Raw genomic sequence first — 14986 nt, forward strand, 5'->3', positions numbered from 1 at the left:
TGATCTGAAAAGAATTGGTGGCTGCAGAAGGTCTGAGCAGAGGCATGACACATATGTTCTGTGTCTGTGACGGTAATTCAGTAGAACCCAGCTCAGCACCAGGAGAGATAACTTGCACCAAGGCTTTGGAAAACAGAAAGCATCAAAATTTGGCCATCTAGGTATGTGTCCGTCTCCCAGTTGTCTTTGCAGCTGGGGCCACATCACATTTACCCCCCGACACACACATTGCACCAACATGGACTCCACTTCTCACAGATCTCCCCGACTCCAACTTCGGCAGTGTAGACCACTCACCACTGGCCTCCAGTTCTGTGGAGAAGACCACAGCATCCTTCACCTTGACCTGGTAAATGCCAGAGTCCTCAGGCCTCAAGTCTTGGATCTGGAACTCATAACGCTTTCCCAGCCGGCGCAGGCAGTGCTTGGTCTGGTTGTTGAAGCCATAGGGGATCATCTCACCATCCTAACGCCAGAAAAGGAAGAGGAGGTGGGCCTCAGCGGCTCCTCAGTGCTTCCTGCCCCAGTCCCATTCTGGCTATAACCAGCAGTTTTCTCCCACAGGCCCAATCACCAGACAACAGATTCCTGGAACCATAGAGGAGCTGGGATGGGGTGGACAGCAGGGCCTGGAGGACATGGGAACAGGGATTGTGAGCTGGATGGGAATCCATGCTCTAGGAATGTCCATGGAGTGAAAAGTCTGCAAGTGTTATACAAAGGGGCACCTAAAGTTGCTGACATTCCAGCTCAGGCTATGAGTAGAGTTACTCCCCAGCAGCCCTGCGAGGATAGCAGGGGAGGCTGGACATGACACCAATGGCCCACAGGCCCTAGCTCAACTTATTCACCAACAGGAACTTGCAGAGAATACCATCAGATATCCATAAGGCTCTACAAACCCAGTAATCTATATGCATACCTACTTTAAGCCCTAGATAGGTTTGCTACTTGCTGAATATTAACAACAGCTAATACTTATTAGGGGCCCACTGTGTGCCAGGCACTGTTTTATGTACTTAGGACACATCAATGCCTAAAAAAAGATTCCTGCTCTCACTAGCTAAAATCCTATGGGGGAAAAATATAAATAATAAATGTCATAAATAAGTAAATAATTTATGTTAGAAAGAAATAGAACTGGCCGGGCGTGATGGCTCATGCATGTAATCCCAGCACTTTGGGAGGCTGAGGCGGGTGAATCACTTGAGGTCAGGAGTTCAAGACCAGCCTGGAAAACATGGTGAAGCCCCATCTGTACTGAAAATATGAAAAATTAGCTGGGTGTGGTGGCAAACACCTGTAATCCCAGCTACTCGGGAGTCCGAGGCAGGAGAATTGATTGAACCTGGGAGGGAGAGGTTTCAGTGAGCTGAGATTGCACCACTGCACTCCAGCCTGGGCAACAGAGTAAGACCCTGTAGAAGGAAAGAAAGAGAGAGAAAGAGAGGGAAGAAAGAAAGAAAGAAAGAAAGAAAGAAAGAAAGAAAGAAAGAAAGAAAGAAAGAAAGAAAGAAAGAAAGAAAGAAGGAAGGAAGGAAGGAAGGAAGGAAGGAAGGAAGGAAGGAAGGAAGGAAGGAAGGAAGGAAGGAAGGAAGGAAGGAAGGGGAAAGAAAGAAAGGAAGGGAAAGAAAGAAAAAGAAAGAAAGAAAAGGAAAAAAAGGAAGCAAGGAAGGAAAGAAGGAAGAGAGAGAGAGAAAAGTAAAAAAGGAAAGAAGGAAGAGAGAGAGAGAGAAATAAAGAGAAGAGAGAACCAGGGAACAAAAAGGTAGATATGGGTCCAGGGCTCCTGAGTGCTAGGACGGGGCTGGAGGGACATAGTGGAATCACACAGAGTGGCCAAGGGAAGGCTCTCTGCCATAAAGGAATGAGCCCTGTTGATATCAGGGATGAGCATGCCAAGCAGAGGGAACAGCTGGGGCAAAGGAACAGGGATGAGGCCAGTGGGGCAGGAACAGAGGGACAAGGGGAAGAGAAGCAGGAATGAGCAGAGAGGTGAGGGGATGGGCAAGTCACGCATGATGTCATTTAGCGCTGCAGTACACCGTGAGGCGGGTCCTATATTATCCCCAGTTCACAAATGAGGAAACTGAGGCACGGGGAAGATAAGTATCTTGTCTGAGGTCACACAGCTTATAAGTGATGAAGCTGGATGAGTCTGGCTACAGAACTAGCCAAATTTTACCAGCTCCTCCCCACCTGCCGCTGCCCCCATCTGGTTGGCAGGTAACTACTCCTAGAGCCCAGGTAGGAATGTATGAAGTCTCTGGAAAGAAAGCTCAGATGGAAAGGGGTGCACTTTCTCAGAACCCTCTTTTCACCCCCATGCTCTGGTGTTAGACACAATTTACAGAGAGTCACAGGCCCAGCTGGAGAGACTGGTTGCTCAGTGTGAGATAAGAAGTCCTTGTGGATGGATGGTCTACACCAGGGTTTGGCCCAACTCCAACCAGGAACTCTATGGGATGAGGGGCTCACCATTTGTGTGCTCTGGTTGTTCCCATGGAGGAATTCAGGGTACCCACAGTTCTCTCCCCACTAGACCTGCAGCATCCCTGCCAGATCCCCCCACTCATAGCCCCTCCAGCCTCACCTTATACAGGTAAATCTTGCTCTGAGAATCCTTGAGATCCAGCTCCAGGTCAAACTTTGCAATCCCATCCTTGGTGACCCTGATGTGTCTTAAGCTGGAGATGGCGTTGATGTACTACAAAGCAGACAAACCCACCAGGAGAGTTCATGAAGTTCTCTCTTCGGGGCACTCCAAACCCTCATAGGTCCTGGTACCATCCCAGGCCCACAGCGTCCCATATGAGCATGCATTGGCCCCTTTTACAAGTGGGGAAAAGTAAGCCCCTCAAGGAAGGAAATTCTCCAAGATGAGAGATCAGATCAAGAAGACAACCAAGAAAAGACCCCAGGTGCCCAGGTGCTAGAACACAGTAGGGCATTTCAATTCATCTGTACTTCTAACAAACATTAGTTGAACACCTACTGTGTGCAAAGCTCTGTGCTGGGTCCTGTGTCAAAGCCAATGAGAAAGCTTTGAGGAGAGAAGGCTGAGACCCTAGGTGGAAGGAAACTTATCCTTCAAGGGGATAAGATACTATTTTCAGGGTAATGAAAACGAGTTGTTTTCTATTTTCAGAAGAAAAATTAGACTTATGTTATAGTTAAGTTAGACACAGGGAAGAAATTCCTGTACAGCTGATAAGATTCTGGGATCAGAGTGCTAATAGGAACTGTAAAATTCCCTTCCATGAAAGCCTTTAGAAATAAACCAGGTAGCTGGGCGCGGTGGCTCACGCCCGTAATCCCAGCACTTTGGGAGGCCGAGGCGGGCAGATCACGAGTTCAGGAGATTGAGACCATCCTGGCTAACACGGTGAAACCCCATCTCTACTAAAAATACAAAAAGTTAGCCGGGCGTGGTGGCAGGCGTCTGTAGTCCCAGCTACTCAGAAGGCTGAGGCAGGAGAATGGCGTGAACCCAGGAGGCGGAGCTTGCAGTGAGCCAAGATTGTGCTACTGCACTCCAGCCTGGGCAACAGAGTGAGACTCCATCTCAAAAAAAAAAAAAAAAAAAAAAAAAGGGAGAAATAAACCAACGAGGTACCGCCCCCGCCCCAATCTGGTGACAATGATAATGAAAGCAAAAATCAAGCCCTTACCATGTATCAGGCACTAAGCTAAGTACTTTAAGTACATTCTCTCATTATCCTCCCAATAACCCTGCGAGGTAGGCATGACTATAATTCCCATTTTACAGATGAAGAATCCAAGATACAGAGGCCCTAACTCTTCCAAAGCTCCAGAGTTTAGTAAGTATCAGAACCAGGTTGCAAAGGCAGGACACCAACCTGGGATCCCAAGGCCTTAGCCAGATACCCCATTGGGGACTAGATGGAGACAGGCCCCTCGATCATACTTGGTTTCCTAAGTTCTGCCTCCAAGCCCACCTCCAGGTGTGAGGCACCTATGGTCCAGATGTGTGGGGTGGGCATGGAGTGAGGGGTGGGCATGGAGTGAGGGGTGGGCATGGGGTGAGGCACCTATGCTTCAGGTGTGTGGGGTGGGCATGGAGTGAGGGGTGGCCATGGAGTGAGGCACCTGTGCCATCTTGTCCTCCTGCTCCTTCTTCATCTCCTGTAGCTTGCGCAGCATGCCACGGTAGTCGACGATGCCATACTTCATGCAGATCTGTTCGTAGTCCTTCCTGTCTGCCGTCATCAGCAGCTGCCATACCTGCTCAAGGTCTATCTTTTTCTCAGGGGCTGGTGGGGCCCTGGGGAGCAAGGCCAGCCGGTCAGAGGCCAGAGGAACCCCTGCTCCTTTGTTGGCCACCTGGCTCTGGTGCCCCAAGTAGTTCTAGGAAGCTGCTCTATCTGCACTCAAGGAAATACAGAGCCTGGAATATCTGGGACTGACCACTTTTGGGGCCAGAAGGATTCAGAGATGGGTGGGGCGAGCCTCAGCCTCACCCCACAACTTTCAGGAGAAATGCTTCTAACAACCTGTATTGTAGATTTCTAAGTAAGATGTCTGGGGAAAGTGGGTGTTGCATTGTTCTGTTGCTTTAAAAAAAAAAAGTTACATCATTGTTCCAGTGGACCACCACATTTTGCAAAGGAGGAAATCAGAGGAGAGATGATTAACTCAAGGATATAGAGCTTTGAAATGGCAGAGCTAGATCCAGAATTCCCAGTTCAGTCCCCTTCCCATCCTCCCATCTGCTACAGGCAGTCTAGCTCCCTGCTGTGTTGGGTGGAGGTGCGGCCCAAGCCCAGCTTACTTATGGAAATAGTAGGGAGTGAATATTATCGGAGGCTCCAAAATCCCTCATGGACAGGCCCAAACCCACCTCTTTTTCAGCAACTTCCGGAAGTCCATCAGCTCCTTCCTGAGGTCTGGAAAAGGAGCAGGAATGAGGCCTCAGTCCCAGGTGGGATGCCTGAGGGTTGATGCAGGGCTTTTCTGTGTGCCCATGCTGACAACCAAGCCTTTGGAAGGGGCTCTCCTGAAGACTGGTGGTGACCCACAAGGTATGCATGGTGGCTCAACCAGGCAGGGAACACCTGGAAAGGAGTAGTCTATCTCCCACAGGCCCCAAGGAGATTTCTGACAAATCTGCCTACCTTCCTGTGGTTCCTTGTGTCTCTTCCGATTCTTCCGAAAGCCAACTGGATCATCCAGGGAGGAGAGGAAGGAGTCGATGTGGACAAGCAGGGAGAGAAGTAAGACACGTTGACGGTCTTCCTGAGAAACTGATGGAGTCCCAGAGCCCTGCTCTCCCCACTGTCCTCTAAGGCGTGGATGATCCCAGCAAGAGGGATGGAGCAGGATGGAGGGTCTGTCCATCATAAACTTTTTTACCCCAGAGCCTTACCCATGACCAAGGGGACCAACCTAAGCATCATCTCATGCAGGGGAGGCCCAGTCATGTGTCCACAGGGGCCAGGGAGGCGGCAGAAATGCGTGAAGCAGACATTGGCAACCACAACAAACTTAAGAGTATCTAAAGGGGCAGCTGCTCTTTCACTCCACCTGGGAGCTGCCATATCAGGGTATAAGCCCAATATTACCAAATAGGTCAGACACTGCTGTTTGGCTAATCCTGCAGCCATTTGTAATCCTCATCATCTGCTTCCACTAGAGAGGCTGAAAAAGCTAAACATTCGCCTTCCCAGTTTCCCTTGCAACTAGCAGTGCTCATGTGACACCGTCCTGACCAATGAGCTCCAGGAATTTCTGAGAAAGCCTTTGCTTCCTCTATAAAAAAGGTGGATGGGCTGGTCATGGTGTTTCATGCCTATAATCCCAGCACTTTGGGAGGCCAAAGTGGGAGGATAGCTTGAGCCCAAGAGTTCCAGACCAGCCTGGGCAACATAGGGAGACCCCACCTCTGCAGAAAAAAAAAAAAATCAAAAAATTAGCCGGGTGTGATGACGCATGCATGTAGTCCCAGTTACTTGGGAGGCTGAGGTGGGAGGATCACTTGGTCCTGGGCGGTCAAGTCTGCAGTGAGCCATAATCATACCACTGCACTCCAGCCTGGGCAACAGGTCTCAAAAAATAAAAAATAAAAGGCCAGGCACAGTGGCTCATGCCTATAATCCCAGCACTTTGTCAGGCTGAGGCGGGCGGGTCACCTGAGGTCAGAAGTTTGAGAACAGCCTAGCCAATATGGTGAAACCCTGTTTCAATTAAAAATACAAAAATTAGCCAGGCGTGGTGGTGCACACCTGTAATCCCAGCTACTCAGGGGGCTGAGGCTGGAGAGTGGCTTGAACCTGGGAGGCAGAGGTTGCAGTGAGCCAAGATTGTGCCACTGCACTCCAGCCTGTGTGATGGAGCGAGACTCCATCTCAAAAATATAAAAATAAAAATAAGAGAGGCAGATGGACCTGGGCCACCTCTTCCACCTTCCTACCTTGAACATGGATTAGGTTTGGATCTGCCATGGCCCTCTTATGGCCATGAGGTGATAAGCCAATCTGCTAAGGATGGCAGAGCAGTGGGACCAAAGGAATCAGCTGTCTGATGGCAGCCGTGAACTGTGGTATGAGCCCTGGACACCACTTGCAAAACTTCTTATATGAAGGAATGAAATATCTTTATTTCTTAGGCTACTCTTAGTAGGATTTTCTGTTACTTGTAGGCAGATCAATTGTAAGCATAATCAATGGCGAGACTAGACCTGCTTCCTCAAGAGATATTTTAATTACTACCTTTTAATTACTACAGGTTGACAATTTTTAAAATTTCAAATACCACGCACACCCAAATACACGTCTGAGGGAGAATTTGGCCTTTGCATGACCTGTTTGTTAACTCTGGCATAGGCCTGTCCAAAATATACAAATATCCTTTGCACGGTGGAGAAACTGAGACCCAGAGAGGAAAATAAAGCCCATTCAATGAGTTAGCAGAAGCTCTAGGACTAGAAGCCAGCTTTCAGGTCCTGCTCATTTACTGGGCCAAGAGAATATCCTTCAGAGCATCTGCCAAGGTGTGCCTTTTTAAACACATGCAGACTTCAGTGTGCATGTGGATGAAGCCGGGGGCCCAGCACAAGGTGGGGCTGCAGCAGCGGCGGCAGCCTCAGTGGGCCTCCCTCCCCTCTGCTCCCCTCCCTCACTAGCCACGGGGCCTCTGATTCCTCTGTGGGCTCTCTGCCCTGTGCACTGATGAGACAAGCTCAGGGAAAAGCCCACCTTCAATGACGGTGAGTCTCGCTGAGCACGTGGCCTCTCCGTACATGTTTACTGCTGTGCAGCGGTACAGATCCGTGTCCTCACCTGTCAGCTTGTTGATCTGCAGAAAGGCCAAGGGCAGAGGAGCAGGGCTACCATGTCCCCTTCCTCCATTTACTAGACACGGCTATGTGTTGGGGGTATAAAGTGATTAAGACATGGTCCTAGTCCTTATGGAGCTCATAGTCTTTATCAGGAAAGACAGATCTCAAAACAAAAACCTGGTTCGGGACAGAGGGTGGATGTACCGATTCTTTGCCATCAGAGACAATGTAGCATAGTAGAAAGAGTGTGATTTTGGGGTCAGATGGATCTGGGCCTGAAAACAGTCTCTGTCCTGTATTACTGGCTGTGGGACCTTGAGCAAGTTATCTAACTTCTCTCAACTTCAGTTTCTTCATTTATAAGATGGGAATATAATTCCTCAAAAAAGTGGTGAATGATTAGAATTAAATATATAATCTATGTCAAATGTTTAGCCCCTGGGACATAGTAGGGCCTGGCACATAGTAGGTATCCCATGGTTAGTATTTATAGTATTGCTCAGATTAGCCAAGATTGATTGAGTACTCACTATAGGCCAGGCATTAGCTAGACACTTTACATAAAACTTTCATCCTCATAGCAGCTCCTGGCCAGGCACAGTGGCTCATTCTGTAATCCCAGCACTTTGGGAGGCCGAGGCAGACAGATCACCGTTGGTCAGGAGTTCAAGGCTAGCCTGGCCAACATGGTGAAACCCCTTCTCTACTAAAAATACAAAAATCAGCTGGGCGTGAAGGCGCATGCCTGTGATCCCAGCTACTTGGGAGGCCGAAGCAGGAGAATCGCTTGAACCCGGGAGGCGGAGGTTGCAGTGAGCCGAGATCATGCCATTGCACTCCAGCCTGGGCAACAGAGCGAGATCTGTTTCAACAACAACAACAACTCATAACAACTCCTTAAAGCAGGTCCTGTTATTACCCCATTTTTACAAATGAGGAGACAGAGATAGAAAGCGTAAAGTGACTTTCCAAAGCCAAGGTGGTGGGCCTGGGATTGTAACCCCAGCAGTCTGACTTCAGAGCTTGAGCTCTTAAGCTCCAATCTACACCACCTTCCCGGTTATCAGCAGAGGTATCTGAGAGCCTGCCAGATCCATTCTTGGCTCAGTCAACTTCGAGTCACGAGATGGAGTTGAATGGATTCAACTTCAACAAGGAGTATGTCTTACTCCTCTAGGGCCTGAAGGCTGCCAAAGAGATCTTCAAGGGGACGGGAAAAGATGAATAGACCCTGGTAGGGGGAAGAGCTATGGTTATTACCTGCAGCACGTGCTCCTTGCTGCCAGGGCTGGAGGAGATCTTGTACTTGCTGGAGTCACTGAGGTCACCTTTGGAGTTCTGCCAATGCACCTCGGGCCTGGGCTCCCCACAGACCACAGCCCGAAAGATAGCATTTTTCCCTGCAGCAGGAAGAGACGAGCAGGAAGACTGACAACTTGGGAGAAGGTGACTATATACTTTATTTAAATTCTAATTTACATCATCTTCCTCATCTAGGTATTTCAACAGCCCCTTCCAAAAAGGGTGCCAGGCCTGGGTCCCCTTGACTCAGGACTTGGAACAGGCAGGTGGAAAGCAGCAGATTCCAGGCACCCAGAGGGCAGTCCTTCCTCTTTCTGTATTGCGGAAGCTTGGGCTGCTTGAGGGAAAGAGATAGGTGGACTGGCTCTGGCTTTAGGGGAGAGGGGCTTTTCTTGAGAGTGGGTGAGCAAGGAGTCTGAAGGCTCTGCCAAGACTGGGAAGGGAATGAGATTTTGTGAGTTCCGGCCGGGCACAGGGGCTTACGCCTGTAATCCCAGCACTTTGGGAGGCCAAGGTGGGCAGATCGCCTGAGGTCAGGAGTTCGAGAGCAGTCTGGCCAACATGGTGAAACCCTATCTCTACTAAAAACACAAAAATTAGCCAGGCGTGGTGGTGCGTGCCTGTAATCCCATCTACTTGGGAGGCTGAGGCAGGAAAATTGCTTGAACCCTGGAAGCAGAGGTTGTAGTGAGCAGAGATCATGCCACTGCACTCCAACCTAGGTGACAGAGTGAGATACCATCTCAAAAAAAAGAGAGATTTTTGTGGGTTCCCTTCCCATTCCTACTCTCTAGAGGGAAGAGGAATCACAACCACGGGAAAGAATGGCTATTTGGTGCCCAAAGGAGCTGGTGCTGAGACATAGGTTCCAACCTCAGAAAAGACCCCAAGCTCCATGCCTGGCATGGAGACCTGGGAACTGCCTGCCCTCAAAGAATCCCTCAGCCTCCCACCAGGAACATCTTAGTAGAGAGCAATATAGACTAAAGGCCCAAGGGCCCGTCCCAATTTCTCATTACCTTGTTCCAGATTTAGAAAAATAAGATACCATTCTTTGGCCAGGTGCGGTGGCTCACGCCTGTAATCCCAGCACTTTGGGAGGCCAAGGCAGGTGGATCAGCTGAGGTCGGGAGTTCGCGACCAGCCTGACCAACATGGAGAAACCCTGTCTCTACTAAAAATACCAAAAAATTAGCCAGACATGGTGGCCCATGCCTATAATCCCAGCTACTTGGGAGGCCAAGGCAGGAGAATCTCTTAAACCCAGGAGGCGGAGGTTGCAGTGAGCTGAGATCGAGCTATTGCACTCCAGCCTGGGCAACAAGAGCAAAACTCCGTCTCAAATAATAATAATAATAATAATAATAATAATAATAATAATAATTGAAAAAAGAAAAATAAAATACCATTCTTTTTCTTATTACGAGGATGCTATTAACTAAAATTTATTGCAGGGATGTGTGTTGGGGAAAGAACACCAATTTCCACTTTTTCCCCAATAAGCCTTTGTTCCCACCACTTTTCTGGGCACTTTCTTATGTGGCCTTCTAGAAGGGCCTTCTTGAGCCCAGCCTGTGAGCCACTGTGGGTGCTGCTGCCTGGAAGCGAGGATTGAGAGGAATCACATTAACTGTATTAACAGTGCCTATCTGCAGCGGTGGCTTTGAGGAGAGGAGAGAGGGACCAGAAAACACCACAACCTTTCCCTGCTCCCCAATTTAGCATTTTTCCATCCTTGCCCCCCAGATATTTCTCACACTGGAATAGCATGTTGTCTCTTCATTCTCTTTATCCACTCTTTTCCCCAGGTCCCTTGTCACTTCTAGGGTTCCAGGTAAGCACGTACCCCCTTAAGGATAGGAGGGAGCCAGGCTATGGTCTGGTGATGGATGTAGGGCCTGGGTGTCCAGGAAGGTGTGTGCCCTAGCCCTCTCCCCTGGGAGGTAGGACAGCAGGAATCTTGCTTCCCCTCCACAGCTCCCCTCTGGGCTCTCACCCTCTGGCAGAGCCAAGGTGACGGGCTTCTGCTCAAAGTCCGGCGTGCTGCAGCCTTCAGGGATCTCCTCCACCAGCTGCCAGATGCTCACCCCAGGGATATGGGACTTCCGGAACTTTCCTGAAGAATGCAGGAGAGAGGGAGGTGGGCCTTCCGCCTTCTCCCTATTGGGTGACCCTTCAACAGAATGGGCATCCATCCACTCGCCCAAGGAGCAAGAAGCCCCTTCTCGGTCCTACTGTTGGGGCAGGATTTTTGTCCTACCTCCTGCCTGTGCACAGTGCTTTTTAATTCTCTAATGGGAATCTGGTGGCACCCCTCAGGCAATGTGAATGGAGCCTCTAGGAAGTGGGTGGGGCACCCTGGGAAGACCCTGAGTGTGTCACTGGAGAAAAGCTTGGAAGAGAGAGTGGGAAAGGGCTCCTTTTCAGGAAGCGGGAGCTCATGTGGGGGCTCTGCACCCCTTATTCAGGAAAACAAATTGAAATCCAAAGCCAAGACTCTAAAAAAAAAAAAAAAAAAAGGCCCAGCACAATGGTTCATGCCTGTAATCCCAGCACTTTGGGAGGCCAAGGCGGGCAGATTGCCTGAGATCAGGTGTTTGAGACCAGCCTGGCCAACATGGTGAAACCCCATCTCTACTAAAAATACAAAAATTAGCCAGGCATGGTGGCACATGCTTATAATCCCAGCTACTCGGGAGAGTGAGGCAGGAGAATCACTTGAACCCAGGAGGCGGAGCTTCCAGTGAGCCAAGATTGTGCCACTGCACTCCAACTTGGGCAACAGAGTGAGGCTCTGTCTCAAAATCAGCAGCAACAACAACAACAACAAACAAGATGGGCACATTCCCAGAAATCTCTGATCCCTACCACTTCTCTCCTCTCTGTCCTGGTAAGGATTGCCAGGGAGGGTTGGGGAGGGGAGGTTTGTTCTCTTACCTGCCATAGTTCTGCCTCCTCTTTGACTCCTCTCAGGGTAGAAGCTCTATTTTCCTGAGAACAGAAATGGAATTGCTTTTGAGAGATCCAGCCTGGTCTCACCCCACCCCTCCAACACCATCAGTGCATAAGCCAATGTCTGGGGTGGAAGCTGGAAAAAGCTGCTGCCCCCAAGAGCTTTTCTAACCCACTAATGGCACTGATTGGTTTCCTGCAATTCCCTGTCCCCTGCAAAACCAATTTCCCAGAGACCAGGGAGTGGGTAGGATGCTACCCAGTTGGTAACATTCCCAGGTAAAGGGAACCATAGGCTGAGCCTGCACACTGTGCTGGTGGCCTGGCCTCCTGGTGGGACCCCAGGCCTGATGACCCTGCCCAGAGGGTGAGACACCACCTTCCCAAACCTGAGGAAATCAGATCCATTCAGGATCCTTCCAGCTGTGTAACAGCTTGCCCCATTGACTTTGGAATGAGAATTCTCCAAGGACATTCTTTGGGACTCCTGGCTCCTTCCCCAACTCTGAAATTTTCTGGCAGGACCCCAAAGTCCTCTACCTCCCACATTCATAGAATCCTTCCGGTCACAAGGTCTGCAGGGGAGAGTCCTCAACTTTGCTGCTCTTAAGTTCTTCTTGGCCCAGGCCCATAGGATCCCCATAAATCCATCTGCTCCCCTCTGAAGCCAGTGAATTATAGTGTCAGATGAATAGGAGTATTTTCCATTCTGTCACCACCACCATCTCTCCCGATTTCCTCTTAATTGCATCCATCTGTTATGGTCAATGGGGAGTCCCACACAGGAGAGGAAGGGGGTTGGCTCTGGGATGGGATGAGAGCCATAAATTGGGGTGGGGAGATGTCTTGAAAGAGTTCTCCAGCAGTCCCACCCTCTGTGCGATTGGCCCACGGCCAAGCGGTTCCATTTTGGGGACTCCATTTTCTGCCCAAAAAGCCCTGTCATTAATATAGAATCACACATGACAGAGCGAATTCCTCTCTCCCATGGAGATCATTCCATTTCGCAATGGCCCACCCACTGGCACTTCTGGCCCCTGGCGGCCCCTCACCAGCCCAGCCGCTGCACCCTAGCGTGCTGGAATGCCATGGTACGCCAACTGCGTTCTGGAGCGGTCACAGGTGCCACAGGCGCTATGCCGAAGGGAGTCATGAGGAAGGGTGGGAGGGAAGACAGTCACCAACGGATGAGGACCCAGCTGGCCATGGCCAGGGGGAGGGCTGTATGGGCCCCCGTCCCACCCACCTCTCAGTGCAGCTTCCTGGCAAGTGCGCTGGCAGCAGTTGGAGACCCCACACTGGAGTAGTCTGAGTTCAACACAGCTATCTGAGTCATCATCCCCATCGTCACACACATCATCACCATGAGCAGCTATCATCCTGTTACTCAGCTATTGGTAACACATGAAGAAGGATAACGATGATACCACTCTTCTCCCTCCAGCCTCCTGCCTACAGCTCCCAGCTGAGGAAGGCAAAAGAAGCAAAGCCCTTGGGGGATCTTAGGGGTGTGACATTAAGCCATCCACTTCTGGTGCTCCACCATCTTCTAAAATAAGCCAGATTTGGTACAAAGTCAATGACATGGGGGAAGAGATCTGTTGAGTTGGAGACTAGAGGGATGTGGTCTCAGTTGGAAGAAATGAGAAAGGAAGTGAATTCTCTCCTCCATAATTCATTCCCACATTTAAGAAGTCCAATTATTCCCAAAAGCAAATGTCAGTTTGTGTCCTTACTTCAGCTGTCCCAGCAACACTCTCAGCACTGGATCCAGGGGCAGTGTCTCCCTGGCCCCTCTCCAGGATCTATGGCTCCCTACCCTCCCCGGATCCATCCTGCAGATCCAGGTCCCTGCTACCTCCAGCTGGTCCCTGCTACCTCTCAACTGGTAGAAATGGAGGCAGGAAGAGCCAAATGGGGTTCTCTCAACTGCTTTGACCATGTTACTAACCAAAATATAACAAGTCCCAGCCTGAGGTCCTTATTCTGGACTGCTAGTGATATTTTTAATCTGGTCATCGTATCACACTCAAAGTCAAGCCGTGTCCAGAAAATTAGAGCCGGGACAGAACCACCCAGACAGGACACACTGAAATTCTCTCTTCCAGATATCCTGGAGTCGCCTAGAGGGGATACAGGTGCACTCCAGCGTGTGAACGGCCAGCCAGGGAATGTTCACCAGGCAGATGTCCTACCCACTGCCTGCCCCTTCCTGCATAGAAAAACTGGACAGCAGGTTAGTGTCTCCATCCGGCCCTATCCTGGCCTAGGTGGGCAGCCAGGTGTGAGTGCCCACTTACCTGGGTGTACAGCTGGCCTCCCGCTTCCTGTCTGCTCCCTCTTCCCCGTTTCCAGCTGCTGCTTGCTGGAGGCTCTGGATCGACTGGTAGTGGACAGGCAGGGCTGGAGCAGGTGTCAGTTGCTGCAGGCGCCTCTGCTCTCTCCGCCCCTCCCACTCACCCCGCCTCCTCCTCCTCCTCCAGTCCAGGCTTGGCAGGATAAGGCCCCCCAGGGCTAACACTCTAGCTCAGAGGAGGTCAGAGATGGAAGGGTCCTGTGACATCAGTCCATCCAACTCCTCGCTTTGCAGAGCTTTAAGCTCTTAACCAGACTGGCTTAGTATAAATTTGCCCCATGATGTCTTTTTAGCAAGGACATTTTCATCATCCAAACCCTTAACTTTTCAGCTAAGCTGGTCCCTTGGGACCTTTGACACCATAAGTCACACAGATACATAAAGCCGCTGCCCTCTTGGGAATCACATCTCAAAGTGGTACCAAAGAGGCAGCAAACTTTAAGAGTGGGAGGGAAGGCAGTCACTAATGGAGTCACAGACACAGAGTCCACCAAGTGACCAGGAAGGAGGAGACCCTGGGAATTGTGTAGTCAGGAGGCCTGCTGGAGAAGGTGAGCTTGCTCAGGAGCTTTTCAAGGAATAGAAGGGGTGACCTGACCAGCAGGGTTGGGGGCTGAAGTTGGCAGGGCAGATGGTTGGCAGATGGATGGCAAGTGGAAATTGGAAATACAAGGCTGGTAACAGATTTTCTTAGGGAGAGTGGAGGGTAGGTGAGGCCCAGGAGATAAGGCCACTTGGTGTGCTTTTAAAGAGCCACATTCTGTCTCCTTAAGGACAGAGAACTGCTTTGTTGCCACCCATAAGCAAGGCTGATCCAGGATTCAGGCGAAGTAGAAGGGAAATGGGGTGAATGTCCTCCAAGGGAGGACACTGAATATTTACACGTATTCATTAGCATCTTGCCGATTTCTACAGGCACTACCTCTGGATGTGCTCCTAGAGGGGACGTGTTTGACGTCTTCTGCGCAAGTGTGTGTATATGTGTCCGTGCATGCACACACACATGCATTTGTGTGTCCTTCCTGTGTGTTTCTGAGTGTCAGGGCTGGTCTTTCATTTGTTCAACAAATGTGTGTTGA

General features: G+C 50.2%; 2 protein-coding genes across 11 annotated transcripts in view; one reads left to right on the plus strand and one right to left on the minus strand.

Moving 5' to 3' along the window:
- IGFN1 (immunoglobulin like and fibronectin type III domain containing 1) overlaps positions 1-13936 on the minus strand; it is a 37743-nt gene extending 23807 nt beyond the window's left edge. For all 10 annotated transcript variants that reach the window (XM_050762133.1, XM_050762143.1, XM_050762094.1 and 7 more), the window contains exons 1-10: positions 13852-13936; positions 11537-11590; positions 10596-10715; positions 8558-8697; positions 7215-7314; positions 5136-5180; positions 4862-4907; positions 4111-4285; positions 2594-2707; positions 298-466 (exon numbers count right to left, since the gene is read on the minus strand). In XM_050762133.1, the coding sequence (XP_050618090.1) occupies positions 298-466; positions 2594-2707; positions 4111-4285; positions 4862-4907; positions 5136-5180; positions 7215-7314; positions 8558-8697; positions 10596-10715; positions 11537-11543 (916 nt within the window). In that variant the 5' untranslated portion in view covers positions 11544-11590; positions 13852-13936. The remainder of the gene's footprint in view (positions 1-297; positions 467-2593; positions 2708-4110; positions 4286-4861; positions 4908-5135; positions 5181-7214; positions 7315-8557; positions 8698-10595; positions 10716-11536; positions 11591-13851) is intronic.
- Positions 1-14986, plus strand: part of TMEM9 (transmembrane protein 9) — a 229527-nt gene that overhangs the window by 159915 nt on the left and 54626 nt on the right. The gene's annotated exons all lie outside the window — the stretch shown is intronic.

The sequence above is a fragment of the Macaca thibetana genome, chromosome 1, assembly GCF_024542745.1.
Source record: "Macaca thibetana thibetana isolate TM-01 chromosome 1, ASM2454274v1, whole genome shotgun sequence".
Taxonomy (NCBI): domain Eukaryota; kingdom Metazoa; phylum Chordata; class Mammalia; order Primates; family Cercopithecidae; genus Macaca; species Macaca thibetana.